At 42.5% G+C, this 24,652-nt stretch overlaps 1 protein-coding gene and 1 long non-coding RNA gene across 3 annotated transcripts; one reads left to right on the top strand and one right to left on the bottom strand.

Annotated features, from left to right (window-relative positions):
- Positions 1-142: 142 nt before the first annotated feature.
- On the bottom strand, positions 143-11,805 carry LOC117266164 (uncharacterized). Of its 2 annotated transcripts, XR_013492149.1 has the most exons (4): positions 11,595-11,805; positions 10,634-10,805; positions 1,632-1,730; positions 143-1,484 (listed from the first exon to the last, which is right to left on the bottom strand). It is a non-coding gene; the product is annotated as an uncharacterized LOC117266164 (long non-coding RNA). The 2 variants fall into 2 exon arrangements; XR_004502477.2 differs by lacking the exons at positions 143-1,484; positions 1,632-1,730 and adding an exon at positions 5,418-5,592.
- Positions 7,923-23,899, top strand: nes (nestin). Its single transcript, XM_033641151.2, has 4 exons — positions 7,923-8,926; positions 10,701-10,825; positions 16,257-16,330; positions 18,435-23,899. Exons 1-4 carry the CDS (start codon positions 8,096-8,098, stop codon positions 21,302-21,304), a joined length of 3,900 nt encoding a protein of 1,299 aa, XP_033497042.2. The 5' UTR covers positions 7,923-8,095; the 3' UTR covers positions 21,305-23,899.
- Positions 23,900-24,652: the final 753 nt, after the last annotated feature.

Genomic DNA, 24,652 nt, shown 5'->3' with positions numbered 1-24,652 from the left:
CTTTACATTTTGAAAATGTGCTTATTCTTAATGAGTTACAAATTGGGTGCGAAAGAAGATACATTTTCTGAAGCTGTAGGTGGGTTTAGGGTGGGACCAGTGGATATGGGGGTGGGGCCAGTGTGTTAGAGGGTGGGGCCAGTGTGTTAGAGGGTGGGGCCAGGGGCTCTGGGGGTGAAACCAGGAGTTTGGGGGTGAAACTAGTGAGTTAGGGGGTGGTTCCATGGGGGTTGGGGGTGGAACCGGGAGGTTTCGGGCTGGAACCAGTGGATAAAGGGTGAGACCAGTGGGTATGTTGATGGTACCAGGAGGTTAGGGGGCGGACCCAGAGGGTTTGTAGGTGGCACAAGAGGGTTTCAGTGGGTTAGGGGATGTAACCAGGGGGTTGGGGGGTGAAACCAATGGGTTTGGAGGTGGAACCAGGGGGTGTTTTGCTGGAACCAGTGGATAAAGGGTGGGACCAGTGGGTATGTTGATGGTACCAGGAGGTTAGGGGGCGAAACCAGAGGGTTTGTAGTTGGCACAAGAGGGTTTCAGTGGGTTAGGGGGTGAAACCAGGGGGTTGGGGGGTGAAACCAATGGGTTTGGGGATGGAACCAGGGGGTGTTTTGCTGGAACCTGTGGGTTTGGGGGTGGAACCAGAAGGTTTAGGTGTAGAACCAGTGGGCTGGGGGGTGAAACCAATGGGTTTGGGAGTAGAACCAGGGGGTATTTTGCTGGAACCAGTGGATTAAGGGTGGGACCAGTGGGTATGTTGATGGTACCAGGAGGTTAGGGGGCGGAACTAGAGGGTTTGTAGGTGGCACAAGAGGGTTTCAGTGGGTTAGGGGATGTAACCAGGGGGTTGGGGGGTGAAACCAATGGGTTTGGAGGTGGAACCAGGGGGTGTTTTGCTGGAACCAGTGGATAAAGGGTGGGACCAGTGGGTATGTTGATGGTACCAGGAGGTTAGGGGGCGAAACCAGAGGGTTTGTAGTTGGCACAAGAGGGTTTCAGTGGGTTAGGGGGTGAAACCAGGGGGTTGGGGGGTGAAACCAATGGGTTTGGGGATGGAACCAGGGGGTGTTTTGCTGGAACCTGTGGGTTTGGGGGTGGAACCAGAAGGTTTAGGTGTAGAACCAGTGGGCTGGGGGGTGAAACCAATGGGTTTGGGAGTGGAACCAGGGGGTATTTTGCTGGAACCAGTGGATAAAGGGTGGGACCAGTGGGTTAAGGGGTGAAACCAATGGGTTTGGGGATGGAACCAGGGGGTTTAGGTGTAGAACCAGTGGGCTGGGGGGTGAAACCAGTGGGTTTGGGGGTGGAACCAGTGGGCTGGGGGGTGGAAACAGTGGGTTTGGGGGTGAAACCAGTGGGTTTTGGGGTGGAACCAGTGGGTTTGGTGCCATCTTCATCAGCCTGGCCACTGTTACATAAGTCCGTCTCACAGCACTGTATGGGACTAATACAAACAGAACTGAAAAAGCAGCTCTTGGCGTTGACGCCTGCAATACAGGATGGGGGAAAAAAAGTCAGTTTCAACAATAATAAAAGCAATAAAAGACACCAGGCATTTAGTACAGTAATATAGCCGTAAGCTTGATAGATAATTGATTTAAATACTTAACATTAGTTGTGGAAGAACAACTCACCGTCCACTTCTACAGTGGCACATCGGTCAAAGCTGGGAGGACAAGTTAGTGCGTTTGTGCAGGTTTCACCTGAACACTGGTGGCATCTCAATCCAATTGCTATAAAAGCAGAGGATAGTGTCATAAATGGTTTAAGATATTTCAGATGTAATGCTAATTGTTTTTAAACACTTTCACAAAGAGAAATGAGAGAAAACACAGCAAGTTTCCCTGAAAACAACAGAAAACAGAAATTATTACGCAACAGTCTGGATGCATTGCAAATGGTGATTTGAAATCGGACCACACAAAAAAAATCCATAATTTTTATTGTTACATAATAAGCCAAAGCACATAAATCATAAGCTCATAAGAACGAAGAGAAAATCAGACTTTTAATCATCCGTGTGAGAGGCGACCTGGAGGGAATATGAAAACTCTTTTAAAGCTCCTCCTTTAAAGTCCGTCCCCTCAGTCCTCTTTTAAACCCACAGCTGCATTTCCTCACAAAGCCTTTTCCCTAAGTGATCACATTATCCCAGAGAAACAGCCATGTAGACTATGTAGTGCTCGGAGTAGAGAAGAAGCACCTCACGTCATCTCTTTTTCATCATCTTTTTTCCCCATTGTCCAGTCAGATATTTTGAGAGGCGGGCCTTCTGTGGTGGTCATGACAAGTTTACAGTTGATGAACAATGGAGGAGAAACTGGAGGTAGTGGTTGTTGGAGAGCTATATGGCCCAACGATAGACAGCACGTTGTCAAACTGCCCCTGAGTCATCCTAAAATATGTCTGGAAACGTCCATGATGGAGGAGAAGCTCCTGGACCAACTGGTGGTACTCCCCATGATCCAGCCTCTCTTCTCACAGATCTCCCTTTCCCTGTGCCATCTGTAACAGAATCAGATGAAGGAGAGTAAGGTCGACCCTACCTGACACTTCAGGCCTCAGTTACACACTGAAATGGAATCTATCAACAGTACAGTTTTTGAGGGACCCCGACCCCCCTACTTACTGCGATAAACTGACACGTTCCTTTGCTAGCTAATGTTAGCACATCTGTATTCATTTATCAGCATTATATCCACGTACCACTGTCCTGGTGTCGCATGTCCTCCTCTTCTTGTTTTTTCTTTCGTCTCTGGTGACCAGAAAGGTTTGCTTGACTCATCACGCTGATGATTCCACATAATGGTGTATGTATGACACTAACAGGTGACTAGCTGACTGTCCCAACAGTATTCAGCTGACATACGGTAGCTAGGAGAGGCTCCACTTAGGTGGGGTTTGCAGCAGTGATGGTTCACTGTATGCTGCCTTCATTGGAGATTTACGGGGGTTTATATGCCAAAATATTCCAATATGAGTGGCCATCTGGGGCCTCTTTCCCCACATATTTCTGGTGGGCTCCAAACATTAGCCTAGTTTACCTGGTTCCTGACGGTGCGCCCCTGTAAAAATGTCATTTAAAGGATAACTTCGGTATTTTCCAACCTGGGCCCTATTTCCCTATGTGTATGTGCGTATGATTCATAGGTACAACTCGTTCTAAAATTGGTTCAGTATTGAGGGAGGCGGATGCAGCCGGGAGCCGTGAAACGAGCTAAAATGGTAACGGGGGCAAATGCGTCCCGTATAAGTTTGCGCATTAAAAGTGCTTTTTTTCGCCACTGACCGGTTCAGATCGCCAGTGCTATCTCTGTAAATAGCATACTAAGCGTTTCCCTGACGCTTCACTTGCTCTGGGCTGTGACGTCATCTCGCGAGAGCTTTGCTTGTTGCCAGAAGAAAACAGAGGAGCCATGCTGAGCGCCGCTCAGAGTGGCGCTGGTTGTCCCGGAGTACAGTTGAGAGTTTTACTGCATCGATTGAAAACAATGGTTCATGTTTGTGCTTATCCGAATTGCAAGAACAGGATGTCGCGCAACACCCCGTACAGCTTTCATAGGCTGCCTTTGTCGGACAGCGAGATGCTGAAGTTGTGGCTAGTTGTGCTACAAATGGATGCTAACACTCCTGTCCAGACACTGCGCCTTGCAGACCATCGGGTCTGCAGTGCTCACTTCTCCCAAGATGACTACTGCCAGCCAAAGAAGAAGAGAAGACATCCAATCCCGAAACACCTCTTCCTCAAGAAAACAGCTGTCCCACAAGTAGAGAGAGCTACAGACACAGTGGAGCAAAGCTCTCGCGAGATGACATCACACAGCCCAGAGGTAAGGGAAATGCTAAGTATGCTATTTACAGAGATAGCACTGGCGATCTGAACCGGTCAGTGGCGGAAAAAAGCACTTTAAATGTGCAAACTTATACGGGACCCATTTGCCCCTGTTACCGTTTTAGCTCGTTTCGCGGCTCCTGGCTGCATCCGCCTCCCTCAATACTGAACCAATTTTAGAACGAGTTGTACCTATGAATCATACGCACACATACACATGGGGAAATAGGGCCCAGGTTGAAAAATACCGAAGTTATCCTTTAAAACGAAGTCCAGTTTACAGTGTGTGTAACATACGTCTCCTTTTTTTTTCAGCTTCAGAGTTCATATTCAATAGACCTGGGGCCGTGTTCACAAAGCTTGCTCCTATGAAATTCTAAGAAAACTCTTATTTATTTATTTGTAGTTATTTACAAAGCATCTTAGACCTCAAGAGAGCTCCTAAGGTGAAAAGCTGTTAGGGAGTATAGGGAGGAGGACTTTAAAGAGTTTCTTAATCAGAGGAGAGGTTGGAGAAATATTCTTCAAAGTAAATTAAACGCCACAGATCAGATTGTGCAGGGATAGTATGTGTGCTTGATCTCATGAGGGATACACACACATTTACCGCCTAACACAATTCATCTGTCACTGCTTCTCCTGCTGGGGGTCACAGGGGGGCTGCAGCCTATCACAGCTGACACTGGGCGAGAAGCAGGGTACATCCTGGACAGGCTGCCAGACTTGTAGGGCTGACGAGCTCACATTCACACCTATGGCCAATTTAAAGTCACCAATCAACCTGCACGTCTCTCCTCTGCTTAAGAAACCCTTAAACCTCCTAAAAGTCCTCCTCCCAAGAGCCTTTCACCTTCGGAGCCCCCTTAATGTCTAAGATTCTCTTTGAATAACTTTCGTCTTTACCAGGACCTAGTCTTAACTTTAAGGGGGAATTCTGAGAAAATGTCACAACCCTAAGAATTTTCTTAGAATGTCATTACTAGGAGCAGCTCTTTGTTCGAGGAAGTTTTGTAAATACGGCCCTTGAAACATTAATTCCTCAGTGCGAGTGCTGCTGATGATCACTGAATATGTGACAGATAAAATGAATACATCATTTTCAGTTTGGTTAGACCAACACTGGAGCGTCTGCACCTCTTACGTACAGTACAGCTAATGAATGTTTCTGGTTGGCTGCTGCAAACATTTTCATACTCAAACTTAGTATAAGCCTCTATCATTTTATACAGTATTTTCAATTTTCATCTAAATGCCAAACCAATGAACAGTGAATAGAGCATCACCGGAGTTATACTGCTTTACGATAAAACAAAAAAGGGAACTTCCTAACTTTATGAGAGATAGGTAGAGGAAGTTTCCAGACTGGTATTTCACTGAGGCACATTCAGATATAATCAGCAGCTCAGCAGCAAGACTTCCTAAAGTCATGTTAGCTGCTAAATGTGTTATGGCAGATCTGAAGGTTTCAGATCTGTTTGCTCACAACTATTAGGCTTCCTTGAAACTAAATATTTTAATCTCTTCCTCTCTGAACAACTGTAACTCACGCATTAAAAACACAAGTAATAAAGCAACATCAGATCACTGCTGCGTTGTGTAGCTTTTATTTAACATTTAATCTGATGCCTCGTCAGTCAGTGGTGTCACCTTGTCATACTGGGTAACAGTAGGCTGTTGTAGTATTGAGAGATGCCCACTAGATGGAGATAAAGGGGCCAAGCTGTTCCCAGCATCACTGAGTTTCACACTTAACAGTGCAATGCCTGTAAAACATATGAGACTGTTCATGAAGGTTTTATCATTATCATTGTGCAGATACATTTCCAGCTGATACTGTGAGTTGTGCCCAGTCTGCTGGGTGTTGGTTGTTTATAAGGTTTTGGAATTCAGAGGAAGAGCTCACACTTGGCATGATTTGGTTTATTTATTAACTGAATTTTCTATTAAAAAAAAAAAAGTTTCCAAAAATGCAGAACAGTTGAAATCTTTCGAAATTAATGTAGACAGAATTTCCTTGTGCGGTCTGGTGCGCAGCTCATGAGCTTAGTGACCTCAAGTTACAAGAAAAATGTTTGCTTCCTTTTTTAACACTTTATGTTATCAGTTCTGTGTCAGGCTGAACTTTCATACCATATGATTATAAAAAAAAAATCCATCTTTATCCATGTTGGTTTTGTCATGTTAGAGCAGAAGATCATTTTCCTTCATTTCATTAATTTTTACCTTATGTTTATAAAGTCACTGTTACTTTATTTTTTCTGCCGCCGAATGTAACTTTCAAGAAGATGTTTGAAACTTTGATGTTGTGTAAATTGTTAGTAAATGGTTACTTTCCTCAATTAGATGGTCAGTTTCACTTGTCCCCCTTTTCCCCCCCTCAGGTCTCCTCCAAAAGAACTCTCAGGCAACAGCTCATTCAGACTGCTGCTGCTGTAGTCCTAACAAAGACAAACAAAAGTGAACACATCCCACTATTTTTCACATTTCTGCACTGGCCTCCAAATAGAGCTTAAATTCCTGCTGTTTTAGGATTAAAATACATCTCTGACTGTCTTTTACCAAACATGTCATGCTCTCTGCCTCCCTCAAGTACTTATCAATTTCCACCTTGAGCTCAAACGTCTTGATCGCTTGTGTATTCCTGTTTTTTAATCACCTTCATTTCTGTTCATTCTTAAAGGTCCGGTATGTATGAATGATTAGGGCAGAAATTAAAGGAAATGGCCACTTTAGAATGAAAATACAGACAGTACTTAGGATAACAGCTAGCCGGAATAACAGCTACACTTGAAGTGCATGGAACCCAGATTTTGAAAATGTAATAAAACTCAGCTAATGCATTTCAAAAACGTCAGAACGGCTCGTCCGTCGTAATCCAAGTGCCCTGAAGCCACGGCATACAAAATTGACTTGAAAAAACGTAATTTACTCCACTTTAATAGCATCATTTCTTACCGTGGTTACATGGCAACTCGTGCGAGACTAGCTGAAGGCTAGTGCTGGTGCTAGTTCTCGAGTCTCGCATGAGTTGCCATGTAACCACGGTGAGAAATGATGCTTTAAAAGTGGAGTAAATTATGTCTTTTCAAGTCAGTTTTGTATGCCGTGGCTTCAGGGCACTTGGATTATGATGGACGAGCCGTTCTGACATTTTTGAAATGCATTAGCAGAGTTCTATTACATTTTCAAAATGTGGGTTCCATACACTTCAAGTGTAGCTGTTATTCCGGCTAGCTGTTATCCTCCGATACCCCGAACGAGTTTTGTGGATTAAAAAACTACACTGGACTTCTTGTCGGCATGAGCGTCAGTATAATATAGTTAAATAGGTATGTTCCCGTGGAAGCCTGCTCAGCCTTGCAAATTTTTTCCAGTGGCTACTTGCAGTATTGCAGCAAAAAGATCCCTGCAGCCCAAAAAGTATTTCCCCCATAGACCAGTATTATAAAAAAGATAAAACTATTGACAGGACAGCTCAAACTGCAAACAAGGTAAATTATGACTATTATTTCTTATCCATGGAGGGTTTATACTTGTAAAACTTCCCTAGAGCCAAGAGGAGTGATTTCAAAATGTGTGACATCATCACAATGGAAATAGTACAAGTTGATTAGGAAAGGAATTCAAACCGGGATAAGTTTTAGCTGGTTGCAATGTGCAATCCTCACCACTAGATGCCACTAAATCCTCCTAAATCTTACACACTGAGCCTAAAACAACTCTCAGTATTTTATAGGGATTTTTTGCCTTTATGGCATCATGATAATAGAAACATGAGAATTTGGGTGGATTAAACTGGTTTTGATATGATTACAGCACCTTTCTGCCTGTTTGAGTCTCTTTAAAAGGTTTTTTTTTCTCAGCTGGGAAAAAGTGCCAGTGGTGAAAGAGTTAACCTTGGAAATGACATCATTGCCTTTCTCTGCCCTTTCCCATCTCCCCCAGCCCTCCTTCTCCACCCCTCCACCCCTCCATCCTCCCTCATCTCCTCATCCCCTCCCTCTGTGGCCTTCAGTCTCCTCCCTCTCCATCCCTCCTCCTCTCCTGTCCATGTGCCCGGCCCCTTCATTAACTCCAGTATGAAAGGAAAGCCTCTTGCTGGCAGCCACACTCCCAGAGCCTCACAGGAGCTTCACTCTCACAGAAACCCCCCACACACACACAGAGTCGGGCCTGGACACGGAGATACACTTGGCTGCCAAATCATAATCAGTGCACCTCTGAGTGAGGCCTCCGTTTGCCAAATCTCTGTTTTATTACACCGACATGGAGCTCCACAGTCTACATAAAACCTTCCACCACAGCCACCTGGGCGAGGAGAAGCACCAGATGCTGAACCTGAACCGACGCCTGGAGACATACCTGAGCCGGGTCAAACACCTGGAGGAGGAGAATGCGCTGCTTGCAGAAGAGATCCAAGCTCTGAGACACAGCAATCATGGAGCCTCGACACGGAGGAAGGGCCTAAAGGAAGAGCTGCGTCAGGTGAGACTAGAGGTGGACGCAGCCTGGAGGGACAGGGTCCTCACAGAGATGGAGGTCTGCAAGGTGGCAGAGGAGCTCCAGGCCCTGGACCTGCTGAGGCAGAGGGAGGCTCAGGCCCATATGCAGGCCAAGAAGAAGATAGAGCAGAGCAAGAAGGAGCTGGAGGAGGAACAGAGGGCTCAGATGTGGCTGAGGGAGAAGGTCAGTCAGCTGGAGAATGAGATGAGGCACCTAACTCAAACCCATCAGGAGGACGTCGCCCACTTGGAGGCCACATTGAACCACTCCAGAGCCACAATGCCACCTACATGGGCTCAAAGGGGCAACCAGATACCAAACCTCCTACAGCTGGGACAGGAGTACTCCCAGGCGGCCAACAGGGCATGGCAGGAGGCAGCAGAGGCCCATCAGGGGCAGTTAGATCGGCTGGAGGAGTCACTTAACCAGGCCAGGGGCCGTTTAACCCAACTGAATCAGGAGAAGAGCGAGAGCCAGCTGAAGCTCCAAGTGCTGGAGAAGGAGATCGCCTCAGCTCATGACGTCAGGCGGCATCTGGAGAAGACTGCAGCCCAACAGGGAGACAGATACAGCCGGGAGATCCAGCAGCTCCAGGTGAGAGACCCACACCCACAGATCCATTTCACTGTGGCTGTTAACTTGCTGTTATAAAGTGTGGGCTCCAGACTTTAACTTTGTCTTTGGCAGCACAAGTAATTTCATAATTGAGATTCTTTTTAAAGTTGACAGATGTTTATTACATATAAAATATCAAATATGAAAAACTCTCATCACAACTGAAAGTTGTCATGTTTGATAAATGGATTAAATGATGCTCACCTTTGATTCCTTTTCTGACAATAATCATCAGCTAGAGCCAAACAGATGCTAGAGTTTAAAATAAATTCTAATAAAAAAATAAAAAATTTAACAATAAATTATCATAAAAATGTGACAGTTTAATTAACATTAAAAATAACATTTTTTACAGTTTGACAATAAATTAGAATAAAACTTTTAAAGTTTAATAATAAAATTACAGTTCCATAATAAATTGATACTTTTTTTTAATTTTTACAATTAATTTGCAGTTTAACAATAAGTAATAATAAAACTTTAAAGTTCAACAATAAATTATAATAAAAAATGTAAAGTTTAACCATAAATTTAGAGTTGAATTTTAAAATTCAATAATACATTTACAGTTTAACAATAGATTATGATGGAAATTTTACAGTACAACAATAAACTTTACTGTTAAAAATGTCATCAGTGTGCTAAAACAGTAAATTTCACTGGTGGTTTAATAATTATAAATTATCCCAAGAACCATTTTCTGCATTACATTCTGTAAAAAACAAACAAAAAAAGTTTTCATACTGATGCATATCAGACAACATAAACACAGATATATCTGTAATAGGCCAATATCGCTAATCGATTTATCAGTCAGGCTCTGTCAGTCAGTCCATCAATAATATGAAGGAGACAGATTTTCAAAACAAAAGTCCTGCTGTTTGAATAAATGCTTTTTAGATGTTACTAGAGAAGCTGTGAGAGAGGAAAAGTTGTTGCAAATTGGGAACTTCTGTTGTGTGAAAACAGTCCTCACAAGGTCGTCGGCTGTTACTCATGAAAAGTGCAATCTCTCACAGCGTTTGATATCTCTGTCGTAGCTTCACAAATAGACACAGTGTGAAATAAAGAAGTGACAAACCACAGGGGAATGTGACCAGCTGATAATCAGCTTCACATGTCTTCAGTCAGTGAGGCAAACTGGAGTTTAGTCACATCTATTATTACACGTAAAAGTTTTAAAAAGATGCTTAATCACCAGATCTTTTTCTTTTCACTGTCATGAACATGTGACATATATTTTTTATATCTCTTAACCTGGCGAATATTCAGGATCTTTAGTGATGTGCCAGATGTCCCACTGAAGGCTTTAAGGAGCATTTGTGAGTCCTCCCCTCGGGGCTTTCCTCCCTCAGTATGCTAATTTAATATTCTGATGGAGTGAAAACATTCGGGTCTGAAGGGGACTGGGGGGCTACATATTTATAGGCTGGGGCTGTTGGGATTAGTTCTGGGTCACAGTGAGGTCTGAGGGGTGAAACACCCAAATTAAACAAGTAAAAGACAATGTTACCTTCTCCCAGTGTGGTCCTGGATGACTATAACACTGCTGCATGAACAACTCAAAGTGCAACTGTTTTAACAGCATTACTGTCATTTTTGATCCTTGCAGTAAAAATATGTGTGTAATGTTTTCTCAACAACCCATAAACAGTTGCAGAAAGAATGTTTCCCCAATATACTCACTGTGAGAATGCTCTCTGTGGCTTTTTTTAACTGCTTCCTTTTCCTGTTTCATGTCCTGTTTTGGCAGGAGCACTTAGAGGGCCTGGAGGCGGAGAAAGAGGAGCTGGGCCAGCAGATCGACCACATCACCCTGGAGAACCGAGGCCTGCTGCAGCAGAAGACGTCTCTGGGTCTGGAGGTGGCGACATACAGGTACACTGTCAGCTGCTGTTATAGGTCAAGGAAATGTGATTCCCAGAGCAGCGATTCTCACAGTGCCATTTAGTGGGCGACAGAGGTACTGCCAGTCAGTTAGATTAAATTAAAAATGATTTCTTTGGATATTTCGAAATGCGTTCGAGAATTCACACAAATAAAAAGCTTCAGATTAAAATGCAGTGACCAGCTATCAGCACGCCAATCAGGACACATCATCTCGAGACAAACATGGCTAGCTAATGTTCCCTCCAATGCGGTGACACAAAATGAGAGCATAGATGGAAACTGAAACCATTACTGCTCCCCCAGGGTGTTTTCCAAGGGCAAAGGGCAATGTCCCGCAGCCAATCGGTCTCCATCTTTACCCCCTTGTACATTTATAATCACACATATGGATCTAGAGCTGATCAGTCACTGATCAATACTAAGAAAAGATCAATCTTAAGTCTGTTTATGGAGTATGGAGCTGGAGATGGGACATTTTTAGCTTAGCTTAGCATTGTACAAACCGTTAGCCTGGCTCTGTCCAAAGTTAAAAAATAAAGAGGAAAAAGTCCTTTTAACAATCCAGTGTGGTTTATTAAAGCATTATGATATGTAAACAACTGCTGTGTTTAAGTGGTTACTCATAGGATATTTCGTTAGAAAGCTAAGATTCTTGCGATTCGATTGATGCAGAGTATTTCAGGACACAACCACCACAGCAGGTTTAATAAACGCTTCTGTCAGAGCACTAACAAACAAACAAACAGTTATAACTCACCTATGAAACCTTGTCATGATCCACAGATCGATAATATTCTCACAGGAATGGTCCTGATACACTCTCAAAGGTCCAGACGATCCAAATTCAGTGAGATATTTAGTCCAAACACATTATTACATCTGTAGATATCCACAGACTGCAGATGCATCATTTCAAATGTTCTGATCTCTGCACATAATGTCCACAACATCTCCAGTTTACATGCAAACACAACAGATATCTCAGCATTAAAATGGCTGCTGAACTCTGACCTTTTCATTGACACCTCAATTGAGCCAATAGGAGCTTCCATGTCCGCTCCACAGCCTACAATAGCCAATAAGAGGCAAAGGAAGGGCCTGCCTCTGTTTTCGGTCTATTGAGCCAGCCAATAGCAAGCAGTTGCTCCGATGACTGACGCTTCTTATCTCCAATGAAACTCTCAACCTGAAGATAGAAATTTCGGGCAGTTTTTTCCAACATAGACCGTTATAAATGTAAATAAATACAGGGTTCTTTTATTGTTTTAAAGGAAAAATCCAGTCTCTTATTAATACAAATGTTCTAAAATAATTTAGTATAAGGTTCTGAATAGATAAATTTGTCTTTGTTGATTTGTTTTTCACTCATAATCACACATTCAGTACATCATTTCACCCTCTTTTAATGGAGATCGCCTGGACAAAACCTTAGAAAAACGTGTAAAATGTTTATTTTCTGTGATATTGCTATCTACTTTGAATTCGGACAGTGTGAGGCCTCATGGTATGGTCTCATTGTGTTTTACAGTTAATACCGACCAGTTCTGCAGATAAAAAATAAAAAAAAGGCTTCAACTTTAGTGTGTTCAGACATCTATATCTCAATGACAGACACAGTTACAGTGATTCTGACTGCTGGGGAAAAAACTTCAGAGTGCTTCCTTTCAGATGAGACCATGCATGTGCATGCACTGCAAATGGTTCAAGAACAGCCTTCAGTTTACTTTGAATAAGCCTTGGATAGGCGTTTTGGCGTTTTTGATAGGAGTTTTACAGGAATGGGAAATAAACAGCACTCCTAAAAATGTAAAAGCAATTTTAGACAAAGGTAGAATCAGTACATATGTTGCATTTATTCTCTTAGATTTATGCACAACTAAGAAGAAACAATGTGCAGCAAAGAGCACAGAGTCTCAGCCTCTGTAACAAACACACTGAAATATTCCCACATGCAGCATTTTAAAACCAACCCTGAAGAAATAAAGCACCGTGCTTCAGTAACACAAGACAAAACATTATTGGTGCCAGAGTATTCATGACATATCACACATACTACATCATGATATTATTTGTCACACCATTAGTGATTGTTAGGAGTTGTATTTTCTACTGTATCAGAACAAGCTTATGACATCTTCACCTCACATTGATTTATTTTACTATTACGTCTCTGTATTGCAGTGTACTGTATTGGGGGAAAGTCGAGTCTCATAGGTGTACACAGTTCATCCTTTCACAGTTACAAACATATTTCTCTTTATGTTTTCTTCGTCTCAGGGGAACAGACGCACAGAGTTCATGTTTGATTTATTCAGGTATTGACTGCTCCAACATATCAGCTTTGAATCCCGCTCCTCTTCTCTCCATCATAGATACTCTGATCAGTGGGTGAAAAGTAGCCATTATGATATGCCTGTTGTTTTGATCATTGTCGTATAAAATGAATCAGCAGATGGAGCACTGATGGAGATAAACTTTCTGTTCTGACTTTTAATGATAAGTTGGCTTTCATGAGGTGTCACAGTCACATCCCTGTAAAAGAGGAGAAAGGTGGTGCGCCACACTGCAGTGCAAAAACATTCAAACTTCACCGGGGCGGATGATCTGAGGAGCTCACCTGTTTGATGTCAGACAGGTGTGGGATCAATGTTGCATTCAATGCAACATATTTTTGATGTTTGTTAAAAGCTGCCTCACTCACAACTCTCCTCACAACGTCACGGGAGTTGACTAAATCACGAGTTATCCTAGATCAAATTTTTGTCTTTATAAGTAGTATAAAGAGAATTATTATCTTATTATGGTCACATGAACATCCTTAATGCTTAGCTCCTCTTTATTACTCATATTTGGATTTTTGGAGAGAACACATCCAACTTGTTCAAGAAACATTCATCTCTACCATTGTATCTGAGAGTTAGTTAATCATTAGTAGTCAAGCTTCTCAAACGGGAGGATTTGCACCTTTTCTTTGTCTTATATGATAATAAACTGAACATCTTTGGATTCTGGACTGTGGGTCGAACAAAATAAGCAATCTGAAGACAGGATGTTGAGCTTCAGAAAATTGCGACAGACTTTTGTCACTGTGACCTTGTCTCTGTCTCATCATCATGGATGCAATGTCTCAGGGGGGCACTGAGGGAATTTCCTTAAATGTAGCACAAACATTCATTTGGACTCACCGATAAACAGATTAGATTTTGGTGATCAAAGGTCAAGGTCACGTTTAATTGGACTACTGTCCTTGTCCAACCTGGTCTCACTCCGAAGTCATTGAAATCCCACACTTGAACAGTGACTTGCAGCATCAGATGCAGATGAAAAAAAGCCATCCTTTAACGCTGGCATGATATGCAGCTGGTCTCTGTTATAGTTTAACAGCACTCAGCAGCGTCAAGGGGGAAAGCAGCAAGACAAGAATGAAGGCGGCAAAAGTCCGAACAGGGCGGCTGGGAGGGATGGTGGATGGGTCCAACACTGACATTCGCCCGGGAGAGCGGTGTTCCCGTCCTGTAAGATTATAAAGCCAAACCCTGTTCGTTTCTCCTAAACCCAACCATGTGAGTTAGTTGAAGGTAAAAAACGTCAATTTGCATTGTTATACCGACGAAGTGCTTTTATTTTGAAAGAGACTGGATGTAAACTCTAAATTTCCTGTGGAAAACTGAATGGTACTTTGAAAGAACACAAAACATGTAACAGACATAACTTGACACGGCGTCCCAGAACGTCAACAACCAACGCATTAAGGGTACCTTTCACGTTGTATCTGGACGGTGAAAGTCCCAAACCAACCAAACGCTGATAGGTGACAAGGTCTGAGTAAGAATGTGTTGCCTTGTCTCAGTATACAAGCATGGGAGGGGAATCAATTTATTCATATAAGTATGTGCAACTCCTCTACGATAGGTGGAGATATGCCCCCTTTCAGCTTGTTAGTACTGATTCTATTTCCAGTTGACCTATTACGTCACAGACCAAACAATCAACAAACAAGTTAGCTACGGTTAGCTAGCGGCAAACTGGTACCATGATGGACAACTTTACAGCTCCATCCAAAATTGCACAGCTCTGGATTTAGATTTCGCCATGTTGTTACCGGCTTCTTCTTCTGTTACACATTACCTATTCAACTCCCTCGTCAAAGCCCGGGTGGGACACTGTGGAACACTCGCAGGGCACCTCGGCCAGTTTGGATCCAACTGACTGTATAGATGCAGGAGTAACTTGACTCCCAATCGCATTATCTGAGTGTGTTAGTTCAAGTCCATGTCCAAGTTCTGGTCCATGTTTGTAGGTTCTTTTGTAGCAACATTCATATTTGAAGAACTGAGTTTGGACAGAAATGGACATAAACTGTGGCTGCAGCTTGACTGGTTTCTTGAAGCATACAACTGCTAGGTTCTATTCTAATTCTAGTTTGACACCTTCCTGACATTTTAAAATCTAAACAATTAAACAGTTAATTGAGAAAATAATCAGCATATTAGCTGATAATGAAACTTATCTTTCCTTGGTTGCAGTCTTATTGTAACTAGAGTCCAAAGTATCAGGTTACAAAATGTAATTAAGACAGTTTCATCAAAACAAAATCAAATCTGATACAATTAGTTTAACTCGTCCTAATGCTGCTGTGCGGTAAAAAAGTAGACGAACAAACTTCCATCAGTGAGACACGCAGACAATAAAGAGCCGTCCACAGCGGGTGCAGCCCTCTGGACTAAAGGTCAGTTCATTGAAATAGCAGCCTCTGATGTCTTGGACAGAGCAACTTATCCATTATGGAGCTCTATAGTGGTGTCTCCTTTCTCCTTCTCCCCCTCCTCAAGACTCTGACCCTCACCCTTTTCAGAAGCCTCCGATTTATCAGCTATGGGAGTCTAGAATAACAGCAGAGGGGAGCCGGAGGGGGGGGGGGGACAAACTAGAGGACAAATTACAATGTACATCAGACTGTTACCTATATGTTTTATATCTCAGAATTACATATGATAAGGAATGCAGACACAGACATGCAGCTAATTATATGATGTGTTGGAATGGAGACTGGTGTGCTCCACATGTGTGAATGGAGACAGAGGTATTAGTGCTGCATGGGCTGCTCATAATATCTGCTAATAGTGTGTGTGTTGGTGTGCATGAACATCCTGTGTGTGTGTGTGTGTGTGTGAGGGATTGATGGCAGAGGTTTGTGCGCTGCAGATGGCTCCTCAATGGCCGGCCCCTTTCTTTCATTACCATAACAACAGACCTCAGTCTGTTCCTGCTGCTCAAGAGCAACAAAAGTCACTCCTCTCCTCTTCCCACCCATCGCTCTGTGTGCAGCAACGTGTCTGCATTTATGGCTCAGCGTCACAATATTCACATGATGTGTATTCAGAGAGTAACCTGCTCCTGCCTTTATCTGTCTCTACAGAGCTTTGCTGGATGGGGAAGGCCACAGGGGAGACATCTTTATATTAAATCAGCCAAGAAACGTTTCCATCACAGGTAATTAGAGTAAAAAATATTAATACAGCAGCACTATGTCAGTAGCCCTTGTTACAGGGCCTCTTCAAGGTGGGAATTCTATGTCATTGTGTTGCCTTGCCGTACTGTATGAAAGGTACAATCACAGAATGGGGGACAGAGTTGTTTCACCTTTACGGCAGCATCAGAGGTAGAAACAATGCCGAAACAATGGCTATGTAAAAAGGGACAGCTGGCAGAACAAGACCACTGACGGTATGGGTGTGACGTTTTGATGACGTTATGTGTGCAACTCACCATGGGGGATTTACAAAGGAGCTGGTGACAGTTAGCAGCTAACTCAGAAGTATCCGCAAATTGGTAAAACAACACGGTTTGGGAGCACCTTCAGCCTGATCTACATTTGTGTTGAATTGACGTCGTACCTATGCCGTAGGCTCTGCGTAGACGCATAGCCTGATGTGCACCACCCCAGAAATGTAACCACGCATCGCAGCCATGCAGATCTTCTGTCTATTTTTGGAAGCTGAAACCATTTCCCTCAGTAGAAACAAAGCTTTTATTTTCTTTAATTTCACAGATAAGAAATAATAAACTGTGAAGACAATAAAGCCTCCAAACAATGGCATTTTAATTCCTGTGTGGAAAAAACTCCACTAGCAACAAAGCTCATTTTTACAATGTAAAATGCTATAGACTTGTGCTAATAATGTTAGCATGTTGTATTTGTAGAGAAGACATGTTTAATATAAGACAGTTGTTTTGTCAGTGAACCTTGTGAGTTGTTATGGAGCTGAATTTTGTAACGTTACCTTTGTTAAATTTTGTTGTTGTTTCTGGCTTCATACGAGTAGCAGGTAGTCGAGTAGTCTCTGAGCCGCTAGGCTAACTTATACAATGGAAAATGCTGTAGGGTTGTGCTAATAATGTTAGCATGTTGTGTTTGTGGGGAAAATGTGTCCAGATAAAGAAGTATTTTGTCTGTGAATGCTGCGAATTATAATGGGGCCGATTTGTGCACTTGTGTTTAAAACTGACCCCATAAAGCCATGTTTAATGTGTGTTTGAGATGTCTTTTGAATCAATCAAGCTTTAAGTCAATTAGGAGGTGTAACTGCAGAGTGGCACAGACACAACACTGCATAAGTAGCCTATAAACGCTGACCACGGCATAGCCCACGTTTGTAGGCTACTGCATAGGCTTTGCATAGAGCCGACGCACAGGTATAAATTTGCCTTTATTCTCCAAGTGAAGGACAAAATCAGCAGCTATATAAAAAGGAATGGTAAATGATTGTCATTGCTATGTTATGTTGTTGTTATAACTTCGAAAGCACTGCCAACACGCATGTTATTTGTCACACTAGAGACTGATGCTTTTGTGTTGTGTTGCCGCTTTTGCTTCTGTGATGTCTGCATGCTGTGTAAAATCACAAGCTGGAGCTGCATGATGCTGGTGTTGTTTAGTGCTGTGTAAAAATACAAAGGAGGTGTAAAGAAGGGACTTTGTAGCAGCTCTATGGTGCGATTTTTGTGTAAAAAGCGCTTTTGACTTCACTGCTGCAGTATGTTGCTGAAATCCTCTCCTTTATCTCCTCTCTCCTTTGTGAGGGTATAATTTCACTCAGTCTAACTAAAAGCCCCTCAGAGTGGGGACACGTTTGATACAGTTGGTAATCGCATTAGTCTAACTGGGTGGGTGGGCGGGGGGGCTTGGCTAGGGAAGCTGAGGTAGGCACTTTGGGTCCTGTAATGCAAGCCACCTAAGACAGTCCCCAAAGGTTATTGAGCCATATGGCTTTGCTTTCCGGTTACTCAGGCGATGGTGAAAGGAAATGACGATCAATATCTCCCCATTAGTGTCCAGCCTCCACTGAGAACATATGTTTTAATAATGCTTTGGGGAGGCAGGTTCTCCACAGTATCTCTGTCATGTTAAGAGTACGAGGGATGATTTGAAATAATAATCGCCGCTGTGTGGGGATATCACATATCTAGCATACAGTATATATGGCAGAATTATTATATAGAAATTGGTTTAAACTCAAGACATCAATACAAGTCATTATTATTACAGTAGCTCAGTTCATTGTGTATTCATGAGCTCTGCTCTTGTTCTCCACAGATGCAGTTTTCAGTCCTCGGGGGGTTAAAAAGAATTACCAGACCCAGCTGTTTGCTGGCCACAAGACCACTTCTCTCTCATCTCATCGTGGTGTGACAGCGATTACTGCAACGCCAAGCTGGAGCAGAAAACCTGCCACCTTCACTGAAACTCCAAAGATTTCCAAGAAACCTGCATATGATGACACAAAGTCCACAACACTGGAAACCCCTTATCCCAAAATACTGCAGGATGGAGCTGTTGAGAATTTCAGACCACAGGAGGTTCAGGAGAAAGTCACCTATGCTGAGCCTCTATCACCTCCCAACGAGCAGGAGGCTGAAACAGCATCAGGGGACAAAGAAGGTGAAGAGGACAGGAGCAATGCTGGTGCAGAACCTCCTGAGGATAAACCAGTTGTCGAGTCAGTTGTCAGTTATCAGGTCGAGTCTGGTCTCAGCACTGAGCCACCCCTCTGGGATGAAGTGGATCAGCGTCAGTTTACCACGCCCAACCTCACACCATACCATGTTAGAATGACAGAGGATCAGTGTGGTGATGAATCCGATAAGGATGTGTCCTCTGAAATACCTGCAGAAAAAGATAATATGCAAGAGCTGCAAGCTCCAACTGAAGCATGGATAGAGAAAGAGGTCGAGCATGTGCAAGAGGAAACCTCAGATTCTGGAACGGACGCGGTTCTTGAACCAAACTTTGATTCCAGGACAAGCAGTCCGGTGACTGAATGTGAGGCTGAAGAAAGCTTGTTAAACAGAGTGACAGACTTCAGCCAAGATGAAAACATCATTAAGGAGGATGCAGCTGAGATACAGCAAGAAATAAGCCATTCTGTTGTGGGAACAAGCGTGATGGATATTGAGGATAAGTTGTATCCAGATGGAGAAGAAATGGACACATGGGACAGTGTCATAGAAAGGAAGGTTGATGTGAAGACAGATGAAGGGATAAAAAAGGATGAAGAAAAACGACAACATGCTGAACCCGAGGAAGACATATCACCAAGAGGACAAGAGCATGACAAGAGAGAAACTAAGCAGGATTTTGTCACAGATGTACAGCAAGACAACAACATGGCGTCTTCAACTATGGACACTCCAACAGATGATGGACAGCATGATGCATTCGACCAAGATCATGCGCTGCTTCCTGACAACCAAGAAGAGGATGACGAGGATTCTCAAAATGTCTCCATGTCATGGCGGACCGAGTTGGAGAGCGACAGCTACGCTCAGGATAACACTCTTGCCGACACTCGTCCTCTGATTCGATACAAGAGTGATGAGACTGACGCCAACACTCAGGCGTCACACATGGATGAGAGCGAGTCTAGTGAAGGTGAACAGGAAAAGAAGATTGGAGAGATGGAAATGTGGAGTGAAAGCAAGTCAAAGAGATCTGGAACTATGGAAGATCTGTGTGAGGAAGTGGAAGGGGAAGCGTTGGATGAGGAATATAATCTAGGGTATACTAACATTGAGGACAGGGATGTTGATGATGCTACGACTGTTCGTGAACAGGCTACGCTGTTGAAGGATACAGAAAAGTCAGAAGAAATGATCAGAGAAGTCAGAGAGGGACATTTGGATGAAAAAACTCAAGAACTGTCCAAACTCACGGTACCTACAAATGTGGCCTACGATGAGGAGTTGGAGATAGACCGACTTGTGGAACAGGAATTAGAAAATCTTGCTACAGACTACTACAGCGCTTTCTTTGCACAGCAGCAGCTCAGCAAGAGTGAGGAACATCTGCAACACAAGTTTCTCAAGGAAATGACAGAGCAAGAAGAGACTGGAACGTCTTCCTGTGCAGAGCCTGAAGTGAGAGTAAACCACCAACTTGCATCTTCCATGACAATTATAGATCAACCTCATGACAACCTACGTTTCAGTGATCCGTCCGTGGTATTGCCTCAGTCAGACACTGTGGCTGATGAGGAGGTCCAGCATGAGGTTCAAGAAGCTACAGATGCTCCAGAGAAAAGAGAAGAAGAGGATGACCACAACGTGTCCATGGTGACACATCCTGATGTAATAGAAGATCACTCTGACTTTACTGACTTCATCAGCAAGCCTGATATGGAAGAAATCAACAACTCAGAGGATGCAAACTCTGTGTTGCCGGTAACAGCAGATCAGGGAAACCTGCAGGATGTGGCTGCCCCCACTGAGGTGAAAGAGGCTGTACCTGTAGAAGCTTCCAGTGAATCTCAAGAACGCCTGATTGAGGATGTTGTAGAGAGTCAAGAGTTTCCAGAGGTTCTAGAAACAGCTGAATGGGAAGTCCTGGAGAACCCAAGTGAGGACTTTGAAATCAGAGATCAGGGTAAAGATCATGAAAAATGTGATAGTGTTCCTCAAGCAGCTGAAAGTTGTCTCCACGATGACAGAAGCTCAGATGAGGGCGCTATGACACATAAAGAGGAGCCCCATGAGATTTCCCCCGACAGTCTACCTGATGAAACAGACATCTTTGTGGCGAAGGACTCAACAGAACTACTGAACACAAACGGCAAAGACAACAGCCTCCATGGTTTCATTAGCTCTGGATTAAAGAGTGATTTCTGGGTGTCCTCCTTGGAGACTGGTGCCACCTATCAACCAGATGATGTCTGCAATGAAGCTGCTGAGCAAACCAATCAGAATCTCGGGTTTGCTGACAGTTTGGTTTGGGGGGATTCAGAAAATGTGGATCACTGGAACTCCAGGGTGGATATTGAGTCATCTAAAACCCTGACTGCCAAGAAAGAGCAGCAGCAGACGCATTCGGAGGTGAAGCAGGTGTTGTGTAGAAATGAGAAGGAGCTGGTCCATTCTGATGAGTCAGAAGCTGAGGGTGAATCCTGGTCGTCAGGGGAAGAACCAATATGAGAAGTAGTGAAAACTTTAATTACAATGAGTTTTAGATCTAATCAGTGTTAGTCAGAGGAAAATTACTTTTAACGCATTCACTATGAAAACCAAAGTCGTGCCTTGGTGCGCACCCCAGTGACGCTAACCATCAATGTGCCAAGTCTGTCTAGAATAATACAAAGCACTCACCTCATTTCCTTCAGGTGAGACACCCCAGGTGAACAGGGTAAAATTTTTAGATGTCATCATGAAACTTCCCCAGATGATTATCTACAGCAGTGGCGTTCAGCCCCGAATGTGTTTTATTAGAATCGTGGGATCTAAATATATAGGTTATACATATATTTCAAAAATAAGAATAGGCCTAAAAATAAAACAGAAAGCCTCCGATGTAATAATCTGCAATTCCATTCATGCGTTAAAGCCTCCGAAAATAATGTCATAAATCAAAAATGCATGTTTGTGCCTCTGTGTCTTTAAGCAGCAGATTTAGTGCAGTTTATTGGTAGTTTAATCTATAATAACACATCCTTATTTCTTAATTGATTATATTTTGTATCTCTAATCTGAGTCTTCAAAAGTGACTTAACCAGACAAATAAATGTAGTGGAGTAAAAAGTACAATGTTTGTGTCTGAGATGTGGTGGAGTGGAAGTATAAAGTAGAATAAAATAAAAATACCAGCCCATTCTCATTCCAAAGTCGTCAAACTCTGCCGCCGTGCCAGTGATTTCGGCATCAGACACCAATGCCAAAAGCCACCTTTTGCTGCAGTATGATTCGCCACCATGGGACATCAGTTTGTAACACAGCCAGACAGAACCTTTTTGTGGTCTTATGATATGCTGCTGGTTGGCACCTGTCACAGCAGTATGATACACCCATTGATGGCCTCAGTTTGAAATGCTGCTGGTAACAAACATAATATAAGGACCTGGAAAGTCCCTTTAGGATGGATGTAGAGCCAAACCACAAAGTTCTTTTTTCTAAACCTAACCATGTGGATTTGTTAATGTCCCGACGTTGGTTGCAGCATCCCAGAACGTCAACAGCAGACGCAGGAGGATACCTAGCATGTGAAAGTCCACTAGGACGTGAAAGTCCACTAACAAAGCATTGATATGTGACGACTTGGGATGAGATCGTGTTGGAAATACTCAAGTACCTCAAAATTCTCTCAATTTTAATGATAGCAGTTGCAAAATATTCGGTTCGTACACAATATTAATTAGTAACAACTGCTGATGTTTTATTACATCATTATTCTTAATTAATTTTGGAGGAAAAACTTAAAGGGTTAATAAGATGCCAAATGCATTAAAAAAAAGCATCAAAATAGAGCTTGCTCATCAAGAAAATTTCATGGGGGAGGATCCTTCCAGACCCCCCTACAACGGACCAGACTAAGCCCCCAGTGCTCTCAGATTAATAATTAAAAAACATCATTTCCTGAACAAAAATCCAAACATTGGATAATCCTGGTTCTAAATTTGTGTTTCATTTTGTTGTCATTTTAGAGTCAAAAGTTTTGACAGAGGGAATTTTGGATAGATCTTTTTTTATCACTCCATAAACCAGAAAATACTGTTAACAGTCATTAAAAAAAGAAAAAGAAAATTGCTATGTTGTCAGGAATAAAAATTTCTATAAATCAGTCTATGAATGATATATGAACAAACATCTTTAAACCTTCAGAATACAGACGTAAAACTGGGCAGTTTGGTGGATTTAAATACTTCTGATGAGGAGATTGTTTAGTCAAAAACAAAAAACAAACCTAATTTTGAGAAAACAGCCTTTAAAAGATACGATTTGTAAAGTCCAAAGATTCTCAGACTAAAGATAAGACACTAGGGTAAAATTTTTTACCAAGATATCACTATGAAACTTCTGCAGTTGATTACTTACATTAACACAATTATTTTTTGTATCATAATTTTTCTGCAGTTTTATTGAATTAAATCTGCTTTTTGCATAAATGAAGTCTGAACTTAAATAAACCTTAATGTGTATTTTCGATATTTTTCCTTCCATTAGTCTGAAAGATGACATGTTATGGAAGCAAAATAGCCCAATATCTCAAAACTGACCAGTGCATAAAGTCTCTTCTCACCTGGGGTGTCTCACCACCGACATATTTGACTAACAATTTTATCTTCTATCCTAATTGCTGAAGCTCTTTCGGTTTTTCAGTGTGCATGTTAAGGAGAAGGTTTCTGCATGAGGGAACAGCATGAAGACAGAACAAAGAATGTCATTTGAAAGTCAAAGCGTTTATTGATTGCTGCCTAATCTGATTTTACTGACTGATGGGAATCGATGAGAGCAGGAGGGTTGGATTTCTGTTTCACAGAGCATCAAACAAACCGCTCGTGTTTCTGCTGCTGAGTTCTCTCATTTCCCCGGACAACAGATGACTCATCTCTGCATGTTTAACAGGCGTAGAATAATTGGTTGGTTATAAAAGGTTTATGTAAAAGATGACATAGACCAGTTTGGATAGTAAACTGTTACATGTTTGTATTCGGTTGGTCTGTATTAATCAGACGTTTCATTTCCATCTATTTTGCTGCGGTACATTTATAGTCCAAAATAAACAGTAGATTGATCATATGCTCCGAGTCTCTTGTTGCTTTCACAGTCCACCTTACGCACTGACATGACCAGAGTAAGTTTAATTAAGCAAATATGTTTAACTCTTATTTCACTGTTTTATTCAGGCCATTACAGACTGTATTTGTTTACAGTGAAGCTGAATTAAACTCATTCAGACAGCAGCCCAATCGGCAGAACAAAATGTTGGCATTATACGTTTCTGCAAAAACATGGATACGTCACATTTGTACATTTCATACAGATCATACCAGCGTTTCTAAAGGGATGTTGCTGTATGGTGTGAAACAGGTGGACAACTGCCAAGCAGCAGAACACTGTTTGAGACGAACAAACAACAAAATCGGGAATTTTTTTTGATGAAAGGTCAGGACATTTCCAGCCATGGTTGTAGAACCAAAACCAGGTATTTTTTAGCGATGCACTGCTGCATTTCTGGCCATGATTGTGTCACCAAAATTGTTTTCTTAGTGACACATTAGTACATATCCAGCCAGAACTGTGCAACCACAATCGAGTATTTTTAGGGAGACACTAGCTGCATTTCCAGCCATGAGTATGCTCCCAAAACTGAGTGGTTTTTTAGCAACACATTGCTGCATTTCCAGCCATGAGTATGCTCCCAAAACCACTGTTTTATGGAGACACCAGCACCATTTCCAGCTGTGATTGTGGTACTAAAAACCAAGTGTTTTAATTAACACATTTGTGCATTTCCAGCTGCAATTCTGGCACCAAAGCCCAGTGTTTTTA

The sequence above is a fragment of the Epinephelus lanceolatus genome, chromosome 10 (assembly GCF_041903045.1).
Source record: "Epinephelus lanceolatus isolate andai-2023 chromosome 10, ASM4190304v1, whole genome shotgun sequence".
Lineage (NCBI taxonomy): Eukaryota > Metazoa > Chordata > Actinopteri > Perciformes > Serranidae > Epinephelus > Epinephelus lanceolatus.
Note: the sequence above shows the minus strand (reverse complement) of the source record. Positions and strands in the feature narration are given on the sequence as shown.